At 49.5% G+C, this 23078-nt stretch overlaps 1 protein-coding gene across 5 annotated transcripts in view; it reads left to right on the forward strand.

Annotated features, from left to right (window-relative positions):
• LOC119965973 overlaps positions 1-22441 on the forward strand; it is a 42804-nt gene extending 20363 nt beyond the window's left edge. For 3 of the 5 annotated variants that reach the window (XM_038797036.1, XM_038797037.1, XM_038797039.1), the window contains 5 exons: positions 8527-8577; positions 8688-8729; positions 12279-12344; positions 21153-21295; positions 22160-22441. In XM_038797036.1, the coding sequence (XP_038652964.1) occupies positions 8527-8577; positions 8688-8729; positions 12279-12344; positions 21153-21295; positions 22160-22219 (362 nt within the window). In that variant the 3' untranslated portion in view covers positions 22220-22441. The remainder of the gene's footprint in view (positions 1-8526; positions 8578-8687; positions 8730-12278; positions 12345-21152; positions 21296-22159) is intronic. The other 2 variants (XM_038797038.1, XM_038797040.1) reach the window with 2 other exon arrangements.
• The last annotated feature ends 637 nt before the right edge of the window (positions 22442-23078 follow it).

Raw genomic sequence — 23078 nt, forward strand, 5'->3', positions numbered from 1 at the left:
TTAATTCCCTTTTCTTCCATGTACTGAATGATCTGTTGAGCTGCTTGCAGAAAAATACTTTTCACTGTACCTCTGTACACGTGACAATAAACAAATCCAATCCAAATGTTATTTGCTACTTGCCACTGGCCCCCATACCCAATTCCACCACCACCAAGCCTGGATATTGTCCAGATCTTGTTGCATTTGTGCATGGACTGCTTCAGTATCTGAGGAGTCACAAATGGCGCTGAAAATAGTGCAGTTATCAGCAAACAACCCTCCCAATTATGGAAGGAAAGGCATCAACTTATGAACAACCAGTTCCCAGAACAGTAATTTGAAGTCCGTCCAGCCAATCTGAGATGTTTTTTTAAAAATAATTTTAATTGAAAAATTTTGAATTTATACAACAATAACGCACCATAGTAAAATACCAACAATAACAATAATATTAACAATCATAAACATTCGCCCCACCCCCATGCACAACACAGCATTTTAAAACCGCAAATTAACACAATATAAAGTCCCAGAATAGAAACTACAATAAGGACCCCCCCCCCCCCCCGGCCATCTTCGGGTGAACCCTAGTAGCGAACCTCTCAAGGCGAACTTGACTTTCTCCAGGCCAAGAAAGCTCGCCATGTCTGATAGCCATACCTCAGCCCCCGGGGGGCTTTGAGTCCCTCCACGCTAACAGTATTCTAGCCGGCGCATCTAGCACATTTGTCCTGCAGCCTGAAGAATCTGCTCATCTGGGCCACAGTCACGTGGGCCCGGTGCATGACCTTAAACTGGATCAGGCTGAGCCTGGTGCATGTTGCGGTCGTGTTTACTCTGCTCGGGGCCTCTGCCCAAATACCGTCCTCCAGCTCTCTCTCTCTCTCGCCCCCCCCCCCCCCCCCCCCGAGCTCCTCCTCCCACTTAAGCTTCAGGTCCTCGGTCTGCGGATCATCAGCTTTCATTAGCTCCTTGTAGACGTCTGAAACTCTGCCCTCTCCCCTAGAAACTACTCTGTCCTGCCTCCCCTTCAGCGGGAGGCGTGGGAAGGACGGCACCAGTCTGCATACAAAATCCCTCGCCTGTAAGTACCGAAAGTCGTTCCCCCTCGCCAGCCCAAACATCTCATCCAGCGCCCTCATCCTCGGAAAGCTCCTTTCCAGGAACAGATCCCCCCCCCCCCCCCCCCCAATCCTCACAATCCCCGCCTTCCTCCACAGTCGATACCCACCGTCCATGTTCCCTGGAGCAAATCGGTGGTTGCCGCAGATTGGGGTCCACACCAATGCTCTTACCTCCTCTACATGCCTCCTCCACTCGCTCCAGATCCGAAGAGCCGCCACCACTATTGGGCTGGTGGTACTGTTACGGCGAAAGCGGCAGAGGCGTCGTGACCAGGGATGCTAAGCTAGTGCCCCTGCACGAAGCAGCCTCCATCAGCTCCCAAACCGACTCCGCACCTACCACTCATTTCCTTATCGCTGTGTTGGCCGCCCAGTAATAGTTGCTGACATCCGGCAACTCCAGCCCCCCTTCTCTGTTCCTTTCAAGCATCACCCTCTTCACCAGCGGGGACTTCCCTGTCCATACAAATACCAGGATAATTTAATTCGGCCTCTTAAAGAAGGACCGCGGGATAATGATGGGGAGACACTGAAAAACAAAAAGAACCACGGGAGAATTGTCATCTTAACAGTCTGCACCCTTCCCACCAATGACAGCGGGAGCGCATCCCACCTCCGGACCTCCTCCCTCACTCGTTCCACCAGTCGGGACAGATTGACCTTATGCAGCCTGCCCCAGCCCTGTGCCACCTGAACCCCCAAATATCGGAAACTCTCCCCCTTCAGCCTACTCTCCTGCCTCCTTGCCTGAATTACAAACAACTTGCTCTTAGCCATGTTCAGTTTGTTTCCGGAGAACCGGCCAAATTCCCTCGGGGTTGCCAGAATACCGTCCAGACCCACCATTGGGTCCAATACATATAACAGCAGATCATCTGCGTAGAACGAGACTCTTTCCTCCACCCCACCCCCCCCCCCCCCCCCCCCCCACCCCCCTCCCCCACACCCCCGGACCAGCTCTTTCCAGCCCCTAGAAGCTCTCAGTGTAATTGCCAGCGGCTCTATGGCCAGCGCAAACAGCAGTGGGGAGAGAGGGCAGCCCTGTCTTATCCCACGGTGCAGTCTAAAGTAGTCCGATGTCGTCCTGTTCATCTTTACACTCTCCTCCGTGGCCTGATATAATAACCTAACCCAGTCGATGAACCCCGCCCCGAACCCGAACCGTCCTAGTCCCTCCCACAGATAATCCCACTTGACCCGGTCAAAAGCCTTTTCAGCATCCATGGCTACCGCTATCTCTACCTCCCTACTCTCCGGGGGCATCATAATCACATTGAGCAGCCTTCTTATGTTGGCCACCAGCTGCTTCCCCTTTACAAACCCGGTTTGGTCCTCCACAATTACATCCGGTGCACAGTCCTCAATTCTGGTTGCCAAAATTTTGGCCAGTAACTTGGCGTCTACGTTGATCAAAGAGATCGGCCTGTATTACCCACAGGCCTCCGGGTCCTTATCCCGTTTCAGAATGAGCGAGATGGTGACCTGTGACATCTTCGGGGGTAAACTCCCTCTGTCTCTTGCCTCGTTGACCCTGACCGGCCCCGGCCCCACTAACATAGAACGATACAGCGCAGTACAGGCCCTTCGGCCCACGATGTTGCACCGACATGAAGTCAAAAACTAAAGGCCATCTAACCTACACTATGCCATTATCATCCATATGCTTATCCAATAAACTTTTAAATGCCCTCAATGTTGGCGAGTTCACTACTGTTGCAGGTAGGGCATTCCACGGACTCACCACTCTTTGCGTAAAAAACCTACCTCTGACGTCTGTCCTATATCTATTACCCCTCAATTTAAGGCTATGTCCCCTCGTGCTAGCCACCTCCATCCGCGGGAGAAGGCTCTCACTGTCCACCCTATCTAACCCTCTGATCATTTTGTATGCCTCTATTAAGTCACCTCTTAACCTTCTTCTCTCTAACGAGAACAACCTCAAGTCCATCAGCCTTTCCTCATAAGATTTTCCCTCCATACCAGGCAACATCCTGGTAAATCTCCTCTGCACCCGTTCCAAAGCTTCCACGTCCTTCCTATAATGAGGCGACCAGAACTGTACGCAATACTCCAAATGCGGCCGTACCAGAGTTTTGTACAACTGCAACATGACCTCATGGCTCCGGAACTCAATCCCTCTACCAATAAAGGCCAACACACCATAGGCCTTCTTCACAACCCTATCAACCTGGGTGGCAACTTTCAGGGATCTATGTACATGGACACCGAGATCCCTCTGCTCATCCACACTGCCAAGAATTTTACCATTAGCCAAATATTCCGCATTCCTGTTTTTCTTTCCAAAGTGAATCACCTCACACTTCTCTACATTAAACTCCATTTGCCACCTCTCAGCCCAGCTCTGCAGCTTATCTATGTCCCTCTGTAACCTGCAACATCCTTCCACACTGTCTACAACTCCACCGACTTTAGTGTTGTCTGCAAATTTACTCACCCAACCTTCTGTGCCCTCCTCTAGGTCATTTATAAAAATGACAAACAGCAACTGCCCCAGAACAGATCCTTGTGGTACGCCACTCGTAACTGAACTCAATTCTGAACATTTGCCATCAACCACCACCCTCTGTCTTCTTTCAACTAGCCAATTTCTGATCCACATCTCTAAATCACCCTCAATCCCCAGCCTCCGTATTTTCTGCAATAGCCGACCGTGGGGAACCTTATCAAACGCTTTACTGAAATCCATATACACCACATCAACTGCTCTACCCTCGTCTACCTGTTCAGTCACCTTCTCAAAGAACTCGATAAGGTTTGTGAGGCATGACCTACCCTTCACAAAACCATGCTGACTATCCCTAATCATATTATTCCTATCTAGATGATTATAAATCGTATCTCTTATAATCCTCTCCAAGACTTTACCCACAACAGACGTGAGGCTCACCGGCCTATAGTTACCGGGGTTATCTCTACTCCCCTTCTTGAACAAAGGGACCACATTTGCTACCCTCCAGTCCTCTGGCACTATTCCTGTAGCCAATGATGACATACAAATCAAAGCCAAAGGCTCAGTAATCTCTTCCCTGGCTTCCCAGAGAATCCTAGGATAAATCCCATCAGGCCCTGGGGACTTATCTATTTTCACCTTGTCCAGAATTGCCAACACTTCTTCCCTACGCACCTCAATGCCATCTATTCTAATAGCCTGGGTCTCAGCATTCTCCTCCACAACATTATCTTTTCCTGAGTGAATACTGACAAAAAGTATTCATTTAGTATCTCGCTTATCTCCTCAGCCTCCACACACAACTTCCCACCACTGTCCTTGACTGGCCCTACTCTTACCCTAGTCATTCTTTTATTCCTGACATACCTATAGAAAGCTTTTGGGTTTTCCTTGATCCTACCTGCCAAAGACTTCTCATGTCCCCTCCTTGCTCGTCTCAGCTCTCTCTTTAGATCCTTCCTCGCTTCCTTGTAACTATCAAGCGCCCCAACTGAAACTTCACGCCTCATCTTCACATAGGCCTCCTTCTTCTTCTTAACAAGAGATTCCACTTCTTTGGTAAACCACGGTTCCCTCGCTCGACCCCTTCCTCCCTGCCTGACTGGTACGTACTTATCAAGAACACGCAATAGCTGTTCCTTGAACAAGCTCCACATATCCAGTGTGCCCAACCCTTGCAGCCTACTTCTCCAACCTACACATCCTAAGTCATGTCTAATGGCATCATAATTGCCCTTCCCCCAGCTATAACTCTTGCCCTGCGGGGTATACTTATCCCTTTCCATCACTAACGTAAAGGTCACCGAATTGTGGTCACTGTTTCCAAAGTGCTCACCTACCTCCAGACCTAACACCTGGCCTGGTTCATTACCCAAAACCAAATCCAATGTGGCCTCGCCTCTTGTTGGCCTGTCACCATATTGTGTCAGGAAACCCTCCTGCACACATTGTACAAAAAACGACCCATCTAATGTACTCGAACTATATCTTTTCCAGTCAATATTTGGAAAGTTAAAGTCTCCCATAACAACTACCCTGTTACTTTCGCTCTTCTCCAGAATCATCTTCGCCATCCTTTCCTCTACATCCCTAGAACTATTAGGTGGCCTATATAAAACTCCCAACAGGGTGACCTCTCCTTTCCTATCCTGGCAAATTTTTTGTAGAACTCCACCGGATACCTGTCCGGCCCCGGGGCTTTACCCGACTACATGACCTTCAGGCCTCCCAATACCTCTTTGATCCTGACCAGGGCCCCCAGTCCGTCCACCAACCCCCTCCCCACTCTTGGGAAGGTCAGTCCATCCAGGAATCGCCTCATTCCCCCCCCCCGGTCCCCCGGGTGGTTCTGAAGTGTACAGCTTCCTATAAAAGTCCCTAAACACCTTGTTCAGCCCTGCCGGGTCACCCACTAGATTACCCTAGCCGCTTCCCTCTTCCTCAAGTTGCTGTGCAAGCATTCTACTGGCCTTCTCCCCATGCTCATAAATCGGGCCTTTTACCTTTTCTAAGCTGCTCTACAGCCTTGCCTGTAGTCAGCACCCCAAATTCGGCCTGCAGCCTCTGTCGCTTCCTGAGTAACTCTGGCCTCGTGGATTCCACGTAACTCCTGCCGTCCGTAGAATTTCCTAATTCAGTCAGTCCGTTTCTGCCCTGTCCGTCCTGTCCCTGTACACCTGGATTGAAATCGGCTCCCCTCTCACCACTGCCTTCAGCGCCTCCCAGAGCATCGCTGCCGAGACTTCTCCAGTATCGTTCACCTGCAGGTAATTCTGCATGCATTTCCTCAGCCTCTCCCACACCGCCTCGTCCGCGAGTAATCCAACTTTCAGCCTCCATGGTGGGCTCTGAAAGCTGACCGTACAAAACTGCAGGTCTACCCAGTGCAGAGCATGGTCCGATATGGCAATTGCCGAATATTCTGCCCCCACCATTCCGGCCGGCAGGTCCCTACTCACAACAAAGTAGTCAATTCGAGAATACACCATGTGGGAATAGTACGAGAATTCCCTCGCGTTGGCTGGCTAAATCTCCATGGATCTGCTTCTCCTCCCCCCCCCCCCCCCCCCCCCCCCATTTGTTCCATGAACCCTCTCAGTTCCTTTGCCATCGCTGGCAACCTGCCTGTTCTTGAGCATGACCGGTCCAGGCTCGGGTCCAGGACTGTATTAAAGTCCCTGCCCATGATCAACCTCGTGAGTCCAAGTCGGGGATCTTCCCTAGCATCCTCCTAATAAAATCCACATTGTTACAATTAGGGGCATACCCACTGACCAGGACTACTCTCACCCCTTCGAGCTTACCCCTCACCATAACGAACCTACCACCCCCATCCACGACTGTGCCCTCCGCCTCAAATTGTACCCTTTTATTAATCAGGATCGCAACCTCCCTCGTCTTAGAATCAAGCCCCGAATGAAAGACCTGACTGACCCAGCCCTTCCTTAACCTAACCAGGTCTGCAACTTTCTGGTGCGTCTCCTGCAACAAGGCTATGTCTGCTTTCAGAACCCGCAGATGGGCAAACACACGTGCCCTCTTCACTGGCCCATTTAACCCTCTAGCATTCCAGTGATCAGCCTGGTTGGGGGGCACTTGCCCCCCCCCCCCTTTGCCAATCAGCAATCCCCTTTCCTTGGCCAGCCCCCCAGCCATGTGTCGCGCTTCCTGTGGCCCGCCTCCTGGCCGGCTCCACCCATGACCTCCTCACTGTTACCATGTCCAGTTTCTAACCCTGTCAGCAGAGCAAATCTCCCCCCCCCCCCCCCCCCCCCCAGCAACACCATCCTACCACCTAACCCCTGCTCTAATCTAACTATATGGACACCCCCCCCCCCCCCCCACCGCAGCTTCCATTGACTAGCTGCACTCAGTCACAGTCACCCCGACCCCTCCATACAACTTCCCCACATCAGCCCTACTTAAGCAAACACTCTGTACAAGTCATAAACAACACCCACAATAGCACAATTCAAGTTAAACAAGAAAAAAAAAGATAAGAAATAACAGGCACTCTTCAGTCCTTCCCATACAGACACAGAAAAAAATTGCACAAAGTTCCCCTGAAGCATCCATTTTAACCCAACCCTTTTAACTGTTTTCTTTATTAATTCCCCCAGCCAAACTCCAACTAAGCAAAGAGCCCAAACAGGAAACATTCGGGTAAACCACGCAAAAACAACAAACAAAAGATACATCCCGAAACGAGAGAGACACCACATATACTTAAAAGCTCTAACACTAGTCCAAACGTCCTCAGCTCAGGGCCAGCTGTTGCTTCTTAACGAAGTCCATCATCTCTTCGGTTTCCTCAACATAGTGGTGTTGACCCTTGTACGTAACCCACAGTCGCGCCGGAAAAAGCAGCCCGAATTGCACCTTGGTTTTATGCAGTATCTCCTTCACCTGCCTGTAGCCTCCCCCCCTCCTGGCCACCTCCGCGCTCAAATCTTGGTTCACACGCAGGGTGGTATTGTCCCAAGTACAGCTTTGTGTGCTCTTTGCCCATTGCAGCGCCCGTTCCTTGTCCAGGTACCTGCGAAAGCCTCCCACCATCGCTCGTGGGGGACCCCCTTGTCGCGACTGCCTCACCTGCACTCTGTGTGCCCTGTCCACCACCGGCGGGCGCGGGAACACCTTGTTCCCCAGCAACTTCTGAAACAAACCCTCCACATACGCGGCAGCGTCCAGCCCCTCTGCCCCCTCCGGGGGGCCCACGATTCTCGCGTTCTGCCGTCGAGATCTGTTGTATAGGTCCTCCAGCCTTTTCAGAAGCACTTTTTTGCTGGTCCCTCAGCCTCCGAATCTCCACATCTGCCACCGTTTGAAAGTCAGCCTGCTCCTCCACTGACTTCTCCAACTGCTGGAGCTTCTCAGCCTGATCATCCAGCCTTTTTCCCATCTGATCAATCAACTTCTGTAGCGGCTCCAAGTTGTCATGCTTCAAAGCCAAAAAGCCCTCCTGCATAGTCTGCAGCAGCTGCTCCATTGTGGGCTGGGCTGTCGGCTCCTTGCTCTGAACATCAGCCACGCTGGTCACTCTCACAGCCTCCACTGTGCCCTTACTCAACCACTTCTGCTGTTTCCGGTCCCTCCGGCTTCTTAGGTCCATACAATTCTGCATGGGTCCTGTGCCGGAGTACTATTGCTTTCCAGTTCCGCGCTCAAAAGCGCAAAAAAGTCAGGGGGAAAAGGTCCAGAAGTTCGACCGAAACGGGAGCCACCAAATGTGCGACCTACTCCCTCGTGGCTGCCACCGGAAGTGGTTCTTTCTTTATCTTTAAGCGATGTGTTCTCTTCTAAGCAAATGTGAACCTTAGAAAAGAGGAGGAAGGGTTGTTAATTTAAGACCATTTAGAAGGGAACAAAGACATTGAGTCAGATCACGTTAATTTCTTAATTGATCAAAGGTGTTATTAAGCCCCAAAATAATTACAGTTTCCTTAATAGATATACAAGAGCAGGTATCTCCCTTTGAAAACCTGACAACAGCTAGTCCAGGTAAGCTCTTCGCAATTATTTCTGAGCCGGTTACTGCATTCCTTTATACTTCCATCGTGTGATTTTCATTCATGATTAATTGTGCACTTCTTAAAAATTTTTCCATCCAGAATCTCTCTCACCAACATCAAAAGCGGAGCATATGCATATAGGTAAGGCACAAAAATCTTGGCAGTTATGAAAACTAATAATCTTTAGTGTCACAAGTTGGCTTACATTGCAATGAAGTTACTGTGAAAATCACCAAGTCACCACACTCCGGTGCCTGTTCGGATACCCAGAGGGAGAATTCCGAATGTCCAATTCATCAGTCAAATGGTGGAAGTGTTTTATGTTCTGAACTGATCGATGTGCCATATTTGCAGGCACAGTGTGAGGGCGTTTCAGCTGCCCATGTTCCCAAGACTCCTTCAAGAACCGGTTTAATATGTGTTAATGGGTTTGCTTTTTTTGGTTTCTTACGGATGTGGTAGGCATCAATACCAATTTATCGAGTTCCTTAAGTGTTTGGACCTCTGTTTCTGATTCCGTGAAGTAACCTGGACAGTAAGCCAACTGCTAGTCACACTGTGGGTGACATAGTAGAATGTGCAGTAAAAGTTGGCATGTAGGATTTGGACAACTTTTTTTGTTCTTTGGCTGTTGCTGACTTTGGTGAGGCAGCAGTTATTATCCATCCTTGCCCTGAATGAGAGTTGCAACATCTAGGGCCACATGTAGGCCGGACTGAGGAGTTGCAATGATCCCTCCTTTGACTAATGTTGGCAAACCAACTTTACAACAATCCAATAGCTTTCATGGTAATCTTGCTACTGTTGGCTCCCAAATGACCAGATTTATTGAATTCAATTTCAGTGGTGGGTTTTGAACTCGTGCATGTTGGAATGCTTGTCTACATTTACAAACCACTAGACCATTGTACCCCTAACAGGATCCTTGGGCAACAAGAGGGAAAAACGGTAGATCAAATGTAATGCTGAAAAGTGCCATCTGTTGGTAGAAATCGTGAGAGACACCTGTGTTTTGGATGGATTAGAAAGGGACATGTGGATGATGGTGGACTCTTCACATCAAAATTGTGCAGCTTAATAATGATGTCCTATTTGCCAGGAATGTGGACTAGCTATTTGGCTGTGGAAGGCTGCACACCAAGAACTGCATTTTCTTTTCTTTATGAAGGAGTCTCTTTGATTACATTTTATTTCATTCTTCCATGGAATGTGGGCATGGTATTTCTTGTCCATCCTTAATTGCCCTAGAAGTGAGTAGTTGGCTTTAGCGAGCAGTCTATAATCTTTATTATTGTCACAAGTAGGTTTACATTAACACTGCAATGAGGTTACTGGGAAAATCTCTTTCCCCCTCCCCGGTCGCCACACCCCGTCACCTGTTCGGCTACACTGAGGGAGAATTCAGAATGCCTAATTCACCTAACAAGCTCGTCTTTCAGGAGGGAGTTGTGAGAGGAAACCAGAGTGCCCGGGGGAAATCCACGCAGACATGGAGAACTTGCAGACTCCGCACAGACAGTGACCCAAGCTGGGGTTTGAACCTGAGTCCCTGGCGCTGTAAAGCAATAGTAATAAACACTGTGCTAGTATCTGTCTGTGCTGTAACTATTCTAGGATCCTTTGTTAATGTGATGGCATCAAGGTGCTGCATAGGGCACACATGACCGGGTCAAGGCCTAGCCGGTTCTTTGGGAGAGAGAACAGGTGTGTCAGGTGCTCGGGGAGCTCAGCAAACCACACCCACATGGTCTGGTCGTGCCCAGCGCTGGAGGGCTTTTGGAGGGGCGTTGCGGAGATGATGTCCAGGGTGGTTGGTTCCAGAGTTGGGCTGGGGGCTCGCAATATTTGGGGTAGCAGTGGAGCTGGGAAGGCAGGAGGCGAAAGAGGCCGGTATTCTGGCCTTTTGTGTCCCTGGTGGCCCGGCGAAGGATTCTTTACAGTGGAAGGATGCGAGGCCCCTGAGCATGGAATCCTGGGTCAACGATATGGCTGGGTTCATCAAATTGGAGAGGGTCAAATTTGCCTTAAGGGGGCCGGTGCAAGGGTTCTTCAGGCGGTGGCAACCGTTTCTAGACTTCCTGGCGGAGCGTTAGGTGATGGTCAGCAACAGCAGCAAGGTCATGTGCGCCCTATGCAGCACCTTGATGCCATCACATTAACATGGGGGTGGGGGAAATGGGGGGAGTTTGGGGTGGGTGGGGGGCTGGTGAGGGTTTGTTTGTTTTTCTTGATTGGGCATGTATATTTGCCTTCATGTTAATTATTTCTGTTAATTTATCATTTGTGTATACGGGGCGGGGGGGGGTTTGTTCTTATTTCTTTGTGTTTTCGTTGGTGAAAATTTTTGAAAACTTGAATAAAAATTATTTTAATAAAAAAGTTAATGTGATGGCGCAATGATTGAATCGACGATGATAAGGTTTGTATTTGAAGATGGTGTGTCTTTTGCTAAAAAGAGTGGAGGAAATGTAATAAATGTGACGGATTGAAAGCCAAATTGCCAGAGTCACATGTGGGATAGACCTCACTTCTCTAAATGAGGTTGGTGAACCAGATGGGTTTTTACCACAATCACTAGTTTTATAGTACTGTGACTAGCTTTGAAATGTTATTAATCAATTGAATTTGTTAAGTGGTTGAATTCCAATTCCCCCTGCCTGCCATTGTGCGATTCAAACCTGGTGTCCCCAGGGCCTAGGTCTCTGGATTACTAGTCCAGTGACATTACCACGACACTATAGCCTCCCCATTGGTGCCCTGGGAAGAAAGGAAAAGTAGTAAACATTGGCTATGTCCTTCTGAATGCTGTTACAATCCTCGTCAGAGTGGTGAAACGGGCAGGTATATGACAAATGAAGAGGTGGGAAGTTGGTTATGTGGAGCTGAATACATGCAGCTAAATGTGAGTGAATTTAGTGGCATCCAGTATCTGCCTCCATCTCCTAGTGAAGTGTGAAATAGTTGGATTGAAACGATTCAACCATACGCTCAATTCTAACATCAGAAATGACCCTTACTAATAATGGCTCAATAAGCCTGCTGAGTATTTTGGAGCAGGGTTGCGAGTCTCATGCCAATTTGCACTAAATTAGGCACAGTTTTGATTCATTACAAACTGCTCAAGGCAATTCAAATAATACTCTGACCAGAATTTCAGTGAATCTAGGGTTGTGGGTTTCGGTTTTTAAAAACCCGGAAATGCAATCCAAGCTGACATTTGCAATACTGAGAATTGATTGATGCATTATCAGAGGCACCTCTCAGATGCGATGTCAAACCAATGCACTTGTTCTTGCAACTGTGCATAAAAGATTCATTGGCACAATTTGAATAAGGGTAAGGGAATTCTCCAGTGCCTGGCTAACATGCCTCAATCACCATCCCCAAAACACTTTATCCGGTTGTTTACCTCGTTGCTGTTTGTAGGGCCTTTCTTTGTGCCATTCGACTGCTGTACGTTTGTATAAATAAGTGACAACACTTCAAAAAGTGCTTGGTTGGCCGTGAAATATTTGGGATGCCTGAGGATGTGAAAGCTATCAAACAATTGGAAGCAGGCACCACTAAGTTTCTTTGCTTGTGCGTCTATTTGTATGTGCTTGTGTGTGTAGAAGGAAGAAAATATGTTGATGGAGGAATCCTGGCACAAGACCAATTCATTAATTTGAATATCTCATCATTTTTCTTTAGGTATCGGCATATCTATTGTGATTGTAGTTCTCGTTGTGCTTTGTTACGCTTTTTATCAACTTAAAGGTGAGTGGGACTTAACAAATGTAATTTTGAACCTTGACATTTTCTTTATTTTTGGAAGACTGTATCTGAAGAGTTCTAAATTATCAGTTTTAATGAGTTAATTCTGGGCAATTGACCAATAGTAGTGTAGGAGACGTATTCAGACTGGTATAAACGCAGATTTGATAAAATCTCTTTTTTGTCCTCGCGCTCTCTCTCCTTTCTTTCTTTCTCTCTCTCTCTCACTCACACTCTCTCACACTCACTTTCTCACACTCTCTCGCCTAGTAGGAATCTTTTAGCTGCAGGAACTGACTTCCGAACATACAGTTTCAGACAAAAGAAATTGTGGGATGCAGCATCAGAATTCCTGGGCTGTCTTCCAGGCAAAAGAGCGTCATCACCAAGGGCATGATTTTTAGTTCATTTGATTCATTGTGATGTTGCAAGAGAGAATTCTCCTCTGTTTACCCTGTTGAAACAGCAAAGAGTGAATCATCGCAAATTGTTTTGAACCGACATTGATGACCAATTATATAAACGTGGAATTATTGAATTCCGTGCCTTTCATTTAGCCTCACGACCACTGGATTACTCGCCCGCTGCCATAACTAGCAGGTTGCTGTACATTGAGAGTCATTAAGCAAGGAATGAGACAAATGAACGATCAAATTTTACCCAATTTCTTTTTTCCAATTCTGGAGCAATTTTAGCGGGACCAATCCACCTACCCTGCATATCTTTTTGGGGGTGAGACTCACATAAACACTGAGAAACTGGGATCAAAGTCCTAAGCTCTGAGGCAGCAATGCTGGCCACTGTGCTGCCTGAGATGAATTTTAACATTGAGAGATACAGCGGCCTAGAAATTGGATTGTGTTCAAATCGGAGTGTGATCTAGTACTTTGCACATGTGTAACGAGACATGCAGCAGGACCACAGTGCATCTTTTTAAAAAAATGTATTTTATTACAAACATGTATTAAAACAGGTTACAGCAAATAAACGCCCTGGGAAACATACTTCCCAGCAATCAACTACACAGGCTATACAGATTTTTTCCCCTTTCTCGCCCCCTGCAACGAACAGATCCTCAAACATCCGCAGAGCCCCTTAACTCATTTTATCTTCGCCAACTCAGGAAGTCGTACAGGTCACCCAACCAAGCCTCTACTCCTGGTGGCGACTTCCACTTCAATAAAATCTGTCACTGTGCAATCAGAGGCGAAGGCCACGACATCGGCCTTCCTCTTCTCCATGAGTTCAGGCTTCTCTGAAACCCCAAATATTGCCACCAAAGTGTCTGGGTCCACCTCCTCCTCCACTATCCTGGCTCAGACCGTGAACACTCCTGCCCAGAATCTTACCAATTTTCCTCAACCCCAAAACATGTGCGAGTGATTCGCTGGTCCCTGCCCACACCTCTCACACTCATCTGCAACCCCTGAAAGAACCCACTCATTCTCACCCGAGTCATGTGCACCACCCCAGGCTCGTCCTTGCACAAGAGGAGGTCCCGTTTACCCTACGCAGTGCCTCACTCCATACTCTCCAATTGTTCTCCTCTCCCAACTCCGCTTCCCATTTCTCCTTGGTCTTCACCACCACCTCCCTGATCCCCCACCCACTTGTGATTCCCCAATTTTTCCCTCCCCTTCCACATCTGGAAGCAGCAGTCACTCCAGCAGGGTGTATCCTGGCAACCGAGGAAAACCCCCTCCAGATCTTTTGTGCAAAGTCCCTAACCTGCAGATTCCTAAACTCACCCTCTTTTCTCTTCTCCCCCCGCTACCCTGTACCCTCTCCCTTAGCTCCTCCAGACTGGCAAACCATTCCATCAAATACTGATCCCTCACCTTGACAAGTTGCACTTCCCTCGACTGCTTATATGCACTATCCATCCCCTCCGGGTCAAACCCGGATTCTCGCACAGCGACATTAACACAGACATCCCTTCCATCCTAAAATGCCTCCTCAGCTGATTCCATACCTTCACTGTGGACTGCACCACCAGGTTCCCTGAATACCCGGAGCCATTGGCAATGCTGCCATCACCATAGCCCTCAAACTAGATCCCTTACAAGATTCCTCCTCCATTTTAACCCACTCTACCCCGTCTCCTTCCAACCACCGCCACACCTTGTCCACATTCACTGCCCAATAATAATGAAGCAAGTTTGGCAATGCCAAACTCCCCCGCACCCCCTGCCTCTGTAGTGCGTCCCCCCACCCTCGGTACCTTCCCCGCCCATGCAAAGTCCAAAGTGGCCGTATCCTCTTTCCGAAAAAAAGGCCTTTGGTATAAAGATCGAGGAGAGTCTGAAAAATAAATAAGAACCTCAGCAGAATATTCATTTTCACCACTTGGACATCCCCACCAACGTTAAGTGCCGTGTATCCCACTTCTTAAGATCCTCCCTGGCCGCTTCCACCAGCTTCATTAAGTTCCACTTATGGAGCCCTGCCATTCCCAAGCTACCTGAATACCTGAACCAATCCCTCGCTACCGCAAATGGCATCTCTTCCCCACTAAATTAGTCCGCTGTCCCAGCCCATTCACTGGGGAAAACTCACTTTTCCCTACATTCAGTTTACACTCCGCGAACCCTCCAAACCTCCCCAACAGGCCCATAATCCTTCCCATACTCTCCAATGGATCCAAAACATACATCAAGAGGTCATCTGCATAGAGCGACACACAATGCTTCCTCTGTCCCCTCATAATTCACCGCCACTCCACCGACCTCCTAAGAGCCATCGCTAATGGTTCTTAGCGCAAACAGCACCGGTGACAGTGGGCACCCCTGCCTCATACCCCTGTGTAAGTCAAAGCTTTGTGAGCTCAGATCATTCATCCTCGCCCTTGGTGCCACATAGAGCAACCGCACCCATGCCACAAATCTTGGCACAAACCCAAACCTTCCCAAAACCTCAAACAAGTACTGCCAATCCACCCGATCAAATGCCTTCTTGGACACCACCACCTCCGGTACCAGAGCTCTCGACGGATTCATCACCACATTCAACAGCCGTCTTATATTACTCACGAGCTGCCTGTCCTTCACGAAGCCTGTTTGATCTTCTGCAACCATCCCCGGGGCACAATCCTCCATTCTCCCCGCCAACAATTTAGCCAATACTTTCACATCCGTGTTCAATAGTGATATGGGCCTATAAGAACCACATTCCACCGGGTCCTTCCCCTTTTTCGGGATCAGTGTGATTACTGCCTGCGTCATCGTCTCCGGCAACTCCCCCTTCTCCAGCGCTTCATTAAAAGCCCCCAACAGATGTGGTGCCAGGTCCGCCGCAAATTCCTTGTAAAATTCCGCTGGGTACCCATCCGGCCCAGGGGCCTTCCCTGTCTTCGTACCCCTGATACTATCCAGCACCTCCCTAAGTCCAAGGGGCTCCTCCAATGCCTGCCTCTTTGCTTCCTCCACTTGAGGAAATTCCAGCTCATCCAGAAACCCGCCCATGTCCCCCTTTCTTTCCCTGGGTCCCCCTCGTAAAGGCCCTGGTAGTACTCTAAACGCCTCATTTATCTTCCCTGGCTCCGACACCACATCCCCAGTTCCTGGACGCGGCCTGTCTCCACAGCTGGTGCGCCAGCATGCAGTTCAACATCTTCTCCCCGTACTTGTATTGCACCCCTCTTGCCCTATGCAGTTGCCCTACCGCCATCCCCGTTGCCAGCCTGTCAAACTGCTCCTACAACTTTTTCCACCTCGCTAATCGCTCCGTGGTGGGCACCCTCGAATATTCCCTGTCTTCCTCCACTGTCTCGCTCACTAGACGGTCATGTTCCTCCCTCCTTTCCCTATCCGCACGAGCCTTAAACAAAATAAATTCCCCCCCCCCGGACCACTGCCTTCATGCTTCCCAAAAAATGGCCACTGACACCTCCCCATTCTGATTCAACTTCACATGTTCCTTAATCGCCCCCCCCCCCCCCCCCCCCCCACCTTATCACAAAAATCTCCATCCATCAATACCCCTCATCAAACCTCCACCCCAGCCTCTTCTCTCCACCCGATCCAAACCGAATCTCCAGCCAGTGGGGCGCATGGTCCGAGATAACTACCCCCGCATACTCTGCCCCCTGCACCCCAACCAAAATCTCACTACTCATTACAAAGTAATCAATCCTTGAATACTCCTTTTATAGACGTGTGAAAAGAAGAAATACTCCCTTGAAAATAAAATGAAAATCGCTTATTGTCACGAGTAGACTTCAACGAAGTTACTGTGGAAAGCCCCTAGTCGCCACATTCCGGCGCCTGTCCGGGGAGGCTGGTACGGGAATCGAACCATGCTGCTGGCCTGCTTTAAAAGCCAGCGATTTAGCCGAGTGAGCTAAACCAGCCCTGGGTTCTAAAAGCGCCATAGATCCAACATGCCGATCCTCTCCATAAACCACCCAACCCCAGCTCCCTCGCCATTCGCACCCACCCATCGACCTTGGGCTCAACCTGTCCACCCTCTGCTCCAGGGCACAATTAAAATTTCTTCCCATGATCAACTGGTGCATGGCCAAATCTGGGATCGTTGCCAGCAATCCCCTTCTATAACCCACATCATCCCAATTTGGGGCATGCACAGTTACCAACACCACTCGTGGCCCATCCAATACCCCACTCACAATCACGTATCTCCCACCCGGATCCCTCGCCTCCTTTGCACTCTCAAATCCCATTTTTTTTGCTCATTAAAATCGCCACTCCCCTCGGTTTCGAATCAAACCCCAAGTGGAAACCCTGCCCGACCTACCCCTTCCTTAACCTAACCTGGTCCTTCCCACGGAGGGATGTCTCCTGCAAAAAGACAACTCCCGATTTCGAGCTCCTGAGGTGTGTGAGCACGCGCGACCTTTTAACTGGCCCATTTCGTCTTCGGACGTTCCATGTTAGCAGTCTTACCGGAGGCTCACACCTCCAATCCCCTCTACTGTCTGTCATCTTCCTCACTAAACTCCTGCCCCTTTCTTCTCTTCCCCCCCCGACCATGTCAGCTCTCACCACCCAGCCACCCCTCTTGGCCTTCCACCCCTCCCCAACCACCTCACTTCCATTCACAGCATCACCTTCTAGCGCAGCAGCCCCTGGCCAAAGGCACCTCCCAATGGGCTCTCCTTTTTCTCCCTCCCCCCTCAGGTCAAGGAGGAAGGCTCCCTGCTGACCTTGCCCTCCCCCACCCAAACAAAGACTTCTCCTGAACTCCAGGCAGCCTTCTCCAAAAGCAGACAAACAGATTGATGGAACCATCAATTCACCAGACCCGTGTTTCCGATGTGAATCTAGGCTTTAATCGACTTACTTCAGAGCCAGCCTGTTACCTGTCTATGAACTCGTAGTGAACTAGTCTGACTCTGGACACGGGTATTTGTACAGCTGCACTAGGGGGAGGAGTCGTGGGCGGAGCCAAGGGTGGAGCCCAGTATAAGTTCCTGAGTGCTCTCAGCGCTACTCCCCCTAGTGGTAGGATAGCGCTACTGTGCTTACAAAGACTGTGTGAATTAACATATATACATCTATATTACATTCACCCCCTACAAAAAAATTAAGTCCGGGGGGGGGGGGGGGGGGGGGGGGGGGGGGTGGTGGTCTAGTCTATAAAGTCAGTCTGTCCGGCGGTCGGATTGTCCGCTGAGATCTGCGGAGCACCGGGGTTGCAGCCTCTTAAGGTGGCTGGATGGGTGTAGTGTGCTGGGGTACAATGGGGGACTCCAGGGATGGTTGTATCCGAGCTTCATACTCCTGGTTCGACTGGGTCCAGGGTGACCGCGCTGAGTTGTGGGTAGTCGGCTCCTCGATCAGCTGTGCTGGAGTGGCCCCGTGATGACTGCCGTCTGAGTTCATAGTCTAATTCGAATTCCTCCACGGAGTTGTCCGAGCGCGGAGATGCCAATCGGACCCGTGGATCGCACGTGGTGGGCAGCGGGGAAGATGGCGTCCCCCATGAGTCACATGTGTCGGGCGGCGAGGAAGATGGCGTCCAAGATGGCGGCCCCCATGAGTCGCACATGGCCAGCTGCGTGGTGGAGGTTTTCCAAGATGGCCGCCCCCATGGATTGCACGTGGTTGGAGGGGGCGGAGTCAGGGCATAGGCTGCAGCGTTTCGGGCCCCGCGGGGCTGCAAGTGAGGGGAGCGATTGCTGCGAGTCGCTGGGGAGTTGGAAGCTGGGGCCCTTTTTGTGACACACATTCTTGCGTAATGCCCTTTTCGCCCGCAGCTGTTGCAGGTCGCGTTGCAGGCTGGGCAGTGCTGCCGCGGGTGCTGATTCTGGCCGCAGAAGTGGCAGGCTGGAGCAGCATAGTGGCAGGCTGGAGCAGCATAGTGGCTGGCTGGGGCAGCATGGTGGCTGGGCGGCCGCATAGCACAGACCTGGGGGAGTCGCTGGTCGGGGGCCCATGATTTGGTCGCGGGGTCCGTGGGGAATGAGTTAAGGCTGCGGAAGGAGACTTCCATCGTGGTAGTGGCTTCCACAGTCATTTCTAAGTCCTCGGCCCCCTTTTCCAGCAGTGGTTGGCGCACATAGTTAGACCTGAGGCCCACTACAAAAACATCGCATACCGCCAATTCCCTGTGTTCAACCGCGGTAACCGCTTGGTAATTACAGTCATTGGACAAATTATTAAATTCTCTCAGGAATTCGGCGAGTGATTCCATAGGCCGCTGACGGCGAGTCGTGAACACATGGCGAGCGTAAACTTCATTAATGGGCCGTACATACATTTTTTCAAGAACTGCTAGCGCCGCAGTATATGAACTGGCCAAGTTTAGTTGCGTAGAGATTCTGTGGCTCACCATCGTGTGCAGTAGACTTAGCTTCTGATCCTCTGTAGTTTCGGCTGTGCTCGCTTCGGCCAGGTAGGCCTTGAAGCACCGGATCCAGTGGGGGAAGATTTCTTCAGCCTCTGCATCCTGCGGGTTGAGTTCCAGGCTTGAGGGCCGATTCCATAATCGATCTTTACTGTTCTTAAGTCGATTAAATTGATGGAACCATCAGTTCACCAGACACGTGTTTCCGATGTGAATCTAGGCTTTAATCGACTTACTTCCGAGCCAGCCTGTTACCTGTCGATGAACTCCTAGTGAACTAGGCTGACACTGGACACGGGTATTTATACAGCTGCACTAGGGGGAGGAGTCGTGGGCGGAGCCAAGGGTGGAGCCCAGTACAAGTTCCTGAGTGCTCCCAGCGCTACTCCCCCTAGTGGTAGGATAGTGCTACTGTGCTTACAAAGACAGTATGAATTAACATATATACATCTATATTACATTCACCACACAGATGTTAAACACAAACAGTCCCATAAAACAGGAGGGGGATGGGAACATCCATCCCCACATAAACGTTTAACCCCTACAACCCCCTACAATCCCAACCGTAACTGCAACCCCCCCCCCCCCCCCCACCCCCCAAAAAATAGACAATCCCCCACTTCAAACATGCTGCCCACCATTAAATAGTGCAAGCACCCCGGTTCCCAAGCATTGTCCGCTCAGTTCTCCCCCAGTTAATGCTCCTTAATGAAGTCTTTGGTCATTTCTGAGGTCTCAAAATATGAACGTCATCCATAATTACACTGGGTAGAGCACCCCAAACCTGATTTGCTGCTGGTACAGCACCACCTTGGCCTTAGAACATAGAACAGTACAGCACAGAACAGGCCCTTCGGCCCTCGATGTTGTGCCGAGCAATGATCACCCTACTTAAACCCACGTAACCTGTATACCCGTAACCCAACAATCCCCCCATTAACCTTACACTACGGGCAATTTAGCATGGCCAATCTACCTAACCCGCACATCTTTGGACTGTGGGAGGAAACCGGAGCACCCGGAGGAAACCCACGCACACACAGGGAGGACGTGCAGACTCCACACAGACAGTGACCCAGCCGGGAATCGAACCTGGGACCCTGGCGCTGTGAAGCATTGATGCTAACCACCATGCTACCGTGAGGCCTTGTTGAGGCCTACCTGCTGCTTCGTCAACTCTGCTCCGATGTCCTGATAAATTCGGATCTTATTCCCCTCCCAGTCGCAGGTGTGCTTTTTCCTGTCCCAAAGCAAAAATTCTTCTCTTTTTCTCCACAAATTTGTGGAGTCTCACGATCACCACCCGTGGCAGCTCCCCAACTCTAGGCTTCTGCCTTGGCGACCTATGTGCTCGGTACACCTCAGGCACCTTATCCAGCACCCTTTCCGCCACCAGCCCCGCCAGCATCTTTGAGACTTGCCTCATGACACTCGCATCTTCCACTCCTTCAGACAGGCCCACTAAACGCATGTTCCGCCTCCTCGAGGCATTCTGCTGCTCCTCCACCTTTGTCCTCAACATTTTACAGAGGTCTCCTAGGAGCTCTGCCTCCGGAGCCACCACACGATCGTTGTGGTCCTCCTTCGATCTCCTGGATCTGCGACCCCTGCACCTCCAAGCACCTCTCCACCCGTTCCAACAAACTCTTCAGATGTGCCACAGTTCCTTCGATGGCCTTTTGAGAGATCCTCCTGCATTTCCTTCCTCTGCTGCCGAATTCCTCCATAATAAAAACCATCAACTGCTTCATGTGGGGCCTTCCAGCTTACATCAGCCCTTTCCCCTTACATCAGCCCTTCCCCCGCTGCCTTGTTTACACTGGCTGCTGCTGCAGTACAGGCCTCCTCCAATTTCTTTGGCCTGGCCTCACTGTGTTCTGCCGGGATGATAACCAGCAGACTTACCACTTCTGGGGGCAACTATTCTTCCAACCTTCACCTAGGCCTTTTCATTAAAATTCCACCAAGTATCGGGTAAAAAGAGCTCTTTTCTGTGTCTTCAAGCAGGATATTCCCTGTGTGTAACCACTCGCACCGTGGTCCCCACCGGAGGACCCACAGTACATCTTTATCACTGGCATGTTGGGGAAGAGAATTCAACTGGATTGGACTCTGTTGAGGTCTTGCGATGCTGTCTTTCAGGGGAGGTATGATCTTACTCCTTGGGGTTTGCAATAAGGCAAATGAAAACCTTAGATAACGCTTCAGCTGGCAGCATCCAGTGGTCCCTTCAAAAACAGTTAGATTTGGCTGCTAATCTGGAGTGAAATTTTCCAAAAGACCCTCAGTGGAATTCTCTGGTAGGATATCCCGGTCTGCCAGCAGCGCACCCATGCCCACGGTTTCCCGATGGTGTGAGATGGCCACAATGGGGAACCCCCATTGGCTGGCTGTGGCAACAGAGTCCCGCTGCCGCCAGGGATGCGCCGTGCAGGAAAAGACGGCTGGTGGACTGGAGAATCCCGCCCCCTGACTTTGCATGTGTTAGAAGTTTTTAACACCCATTTCCAGTATGTGCTCGAGCACCTGCAGAGGAACCTTAAACAATATTCAAACACGCACAATGAATGCCATGCATCACCTCGGATATTGAGGTCTTGCGTGCATATTTTTATGCTTATAAAAATGGGAGCGACGCAATCCATTTTCTAGATTGTGTGGGGGAGAATAATATACAGAATGCAAGGCTTGTGATTTGAATAGGACCGGGTAAAATAGCAACAAATGTGTTGAAAGTACACCCGGGAGTGACATGGATCTGGTCACACTAATGCTTGAAATTCACCAGCAAAATGCAAATTGCTGTGTTCAGTGTTTGACATTTTTAGCAATGACGCCACCTATCCTGTATAGTTAATAATACAAGGATGAAATGAGCAAGTTTGGGATCAGGCAGGAAACATATTGCTAATTTGGCTCTGCAATGTTATTACTATCATGGACCAAGGGTGGTAGCTGTAAATAAATGCAGCTTATCATAACTTACTGTTGCCACTTTTTTCTTTTCTTAGGCAGTGCAAGAGAAAGCAGCTGAAAGAGATAATGCTGACCTCCAAAACCAACTCAACTGACAGAACATTGAATTTGAATATTTGTATGAATGAATTTGGTTTTTACTCTGTTAGATCTTTTGGACCAGATCTTAATTCTCCGGAGGATCATACCCTAGACCAGGGGTGGGCAAACTTTTCCGTGCAAGGGCCACATTCAGAAATTCACAATTTTAAAGGGCCGCATAGTATATTAAGTAAAATAATTAATATTTAAAATAGCCAAAAGAAAAGGTTTTTAAAGGAGAAAAAAAAGCAATAATTTTTATTAATTAATATTTTAAAGTAGAAACTTCACATGAAACACATGTTGTGCCGAGCAATGATCACCCTACTCCAGTCAACGTATCCACCCTATACCAGTAACCCAACAGCCCCCCCCCCCCCCCCCCATTAACCTTATTTGAAAAAAAAAATTTTAATTTAAAAAAACACATTTTTTTTTATGACTTGATCTTGGTGGGCCTCATAACGGCCCGCGGGCCGTAGTTTGCCCACCCCTGCCCTAGACGTACCCCCAAAAGACGCACTGCGGACCCGTTGGAAATCTGTGTGCGCCCACTACACTGGAATTGCCAGGGAAGTTTCAATTTCTGCTGGGCAATCGCCCTACAAATGCAATGTTCCGGAACTCCAATTTAAAAGTCAGTTCCGACTAGTTACCCCAGACAATTTAGCATTAAAAAAAGCTCTAACCCATGGGTAACTATGTACAACCGATCTCTATCCCCCTCACCCACTTGACAGTCTTCTCCTAGCTTGTCAAAGTGGCACAGCCATTTCAACCTGTTGGAACACGGCAGCTAGTGCTGTAAGAAGCAGGCATGGCTTCATTTCCCCCAATGCTCCTATGCTAAACGCAAGCACTCCAGGAGCAACT

This window comes from Scyliorhinus canicula, chromosome 5 (genome assembly GCF_902713615.1).
Source record: "Scyliorhinus canicula chromosome 5, sScyCan1.1, whole genome shotgun sequence".
NCBI lineage: Eukaryota > Metazoa > Chordata > Chondrichthyes > Carcharhiniformes > Scyliorhinidae > Scyliorhinus > Scyliorhinus canicula.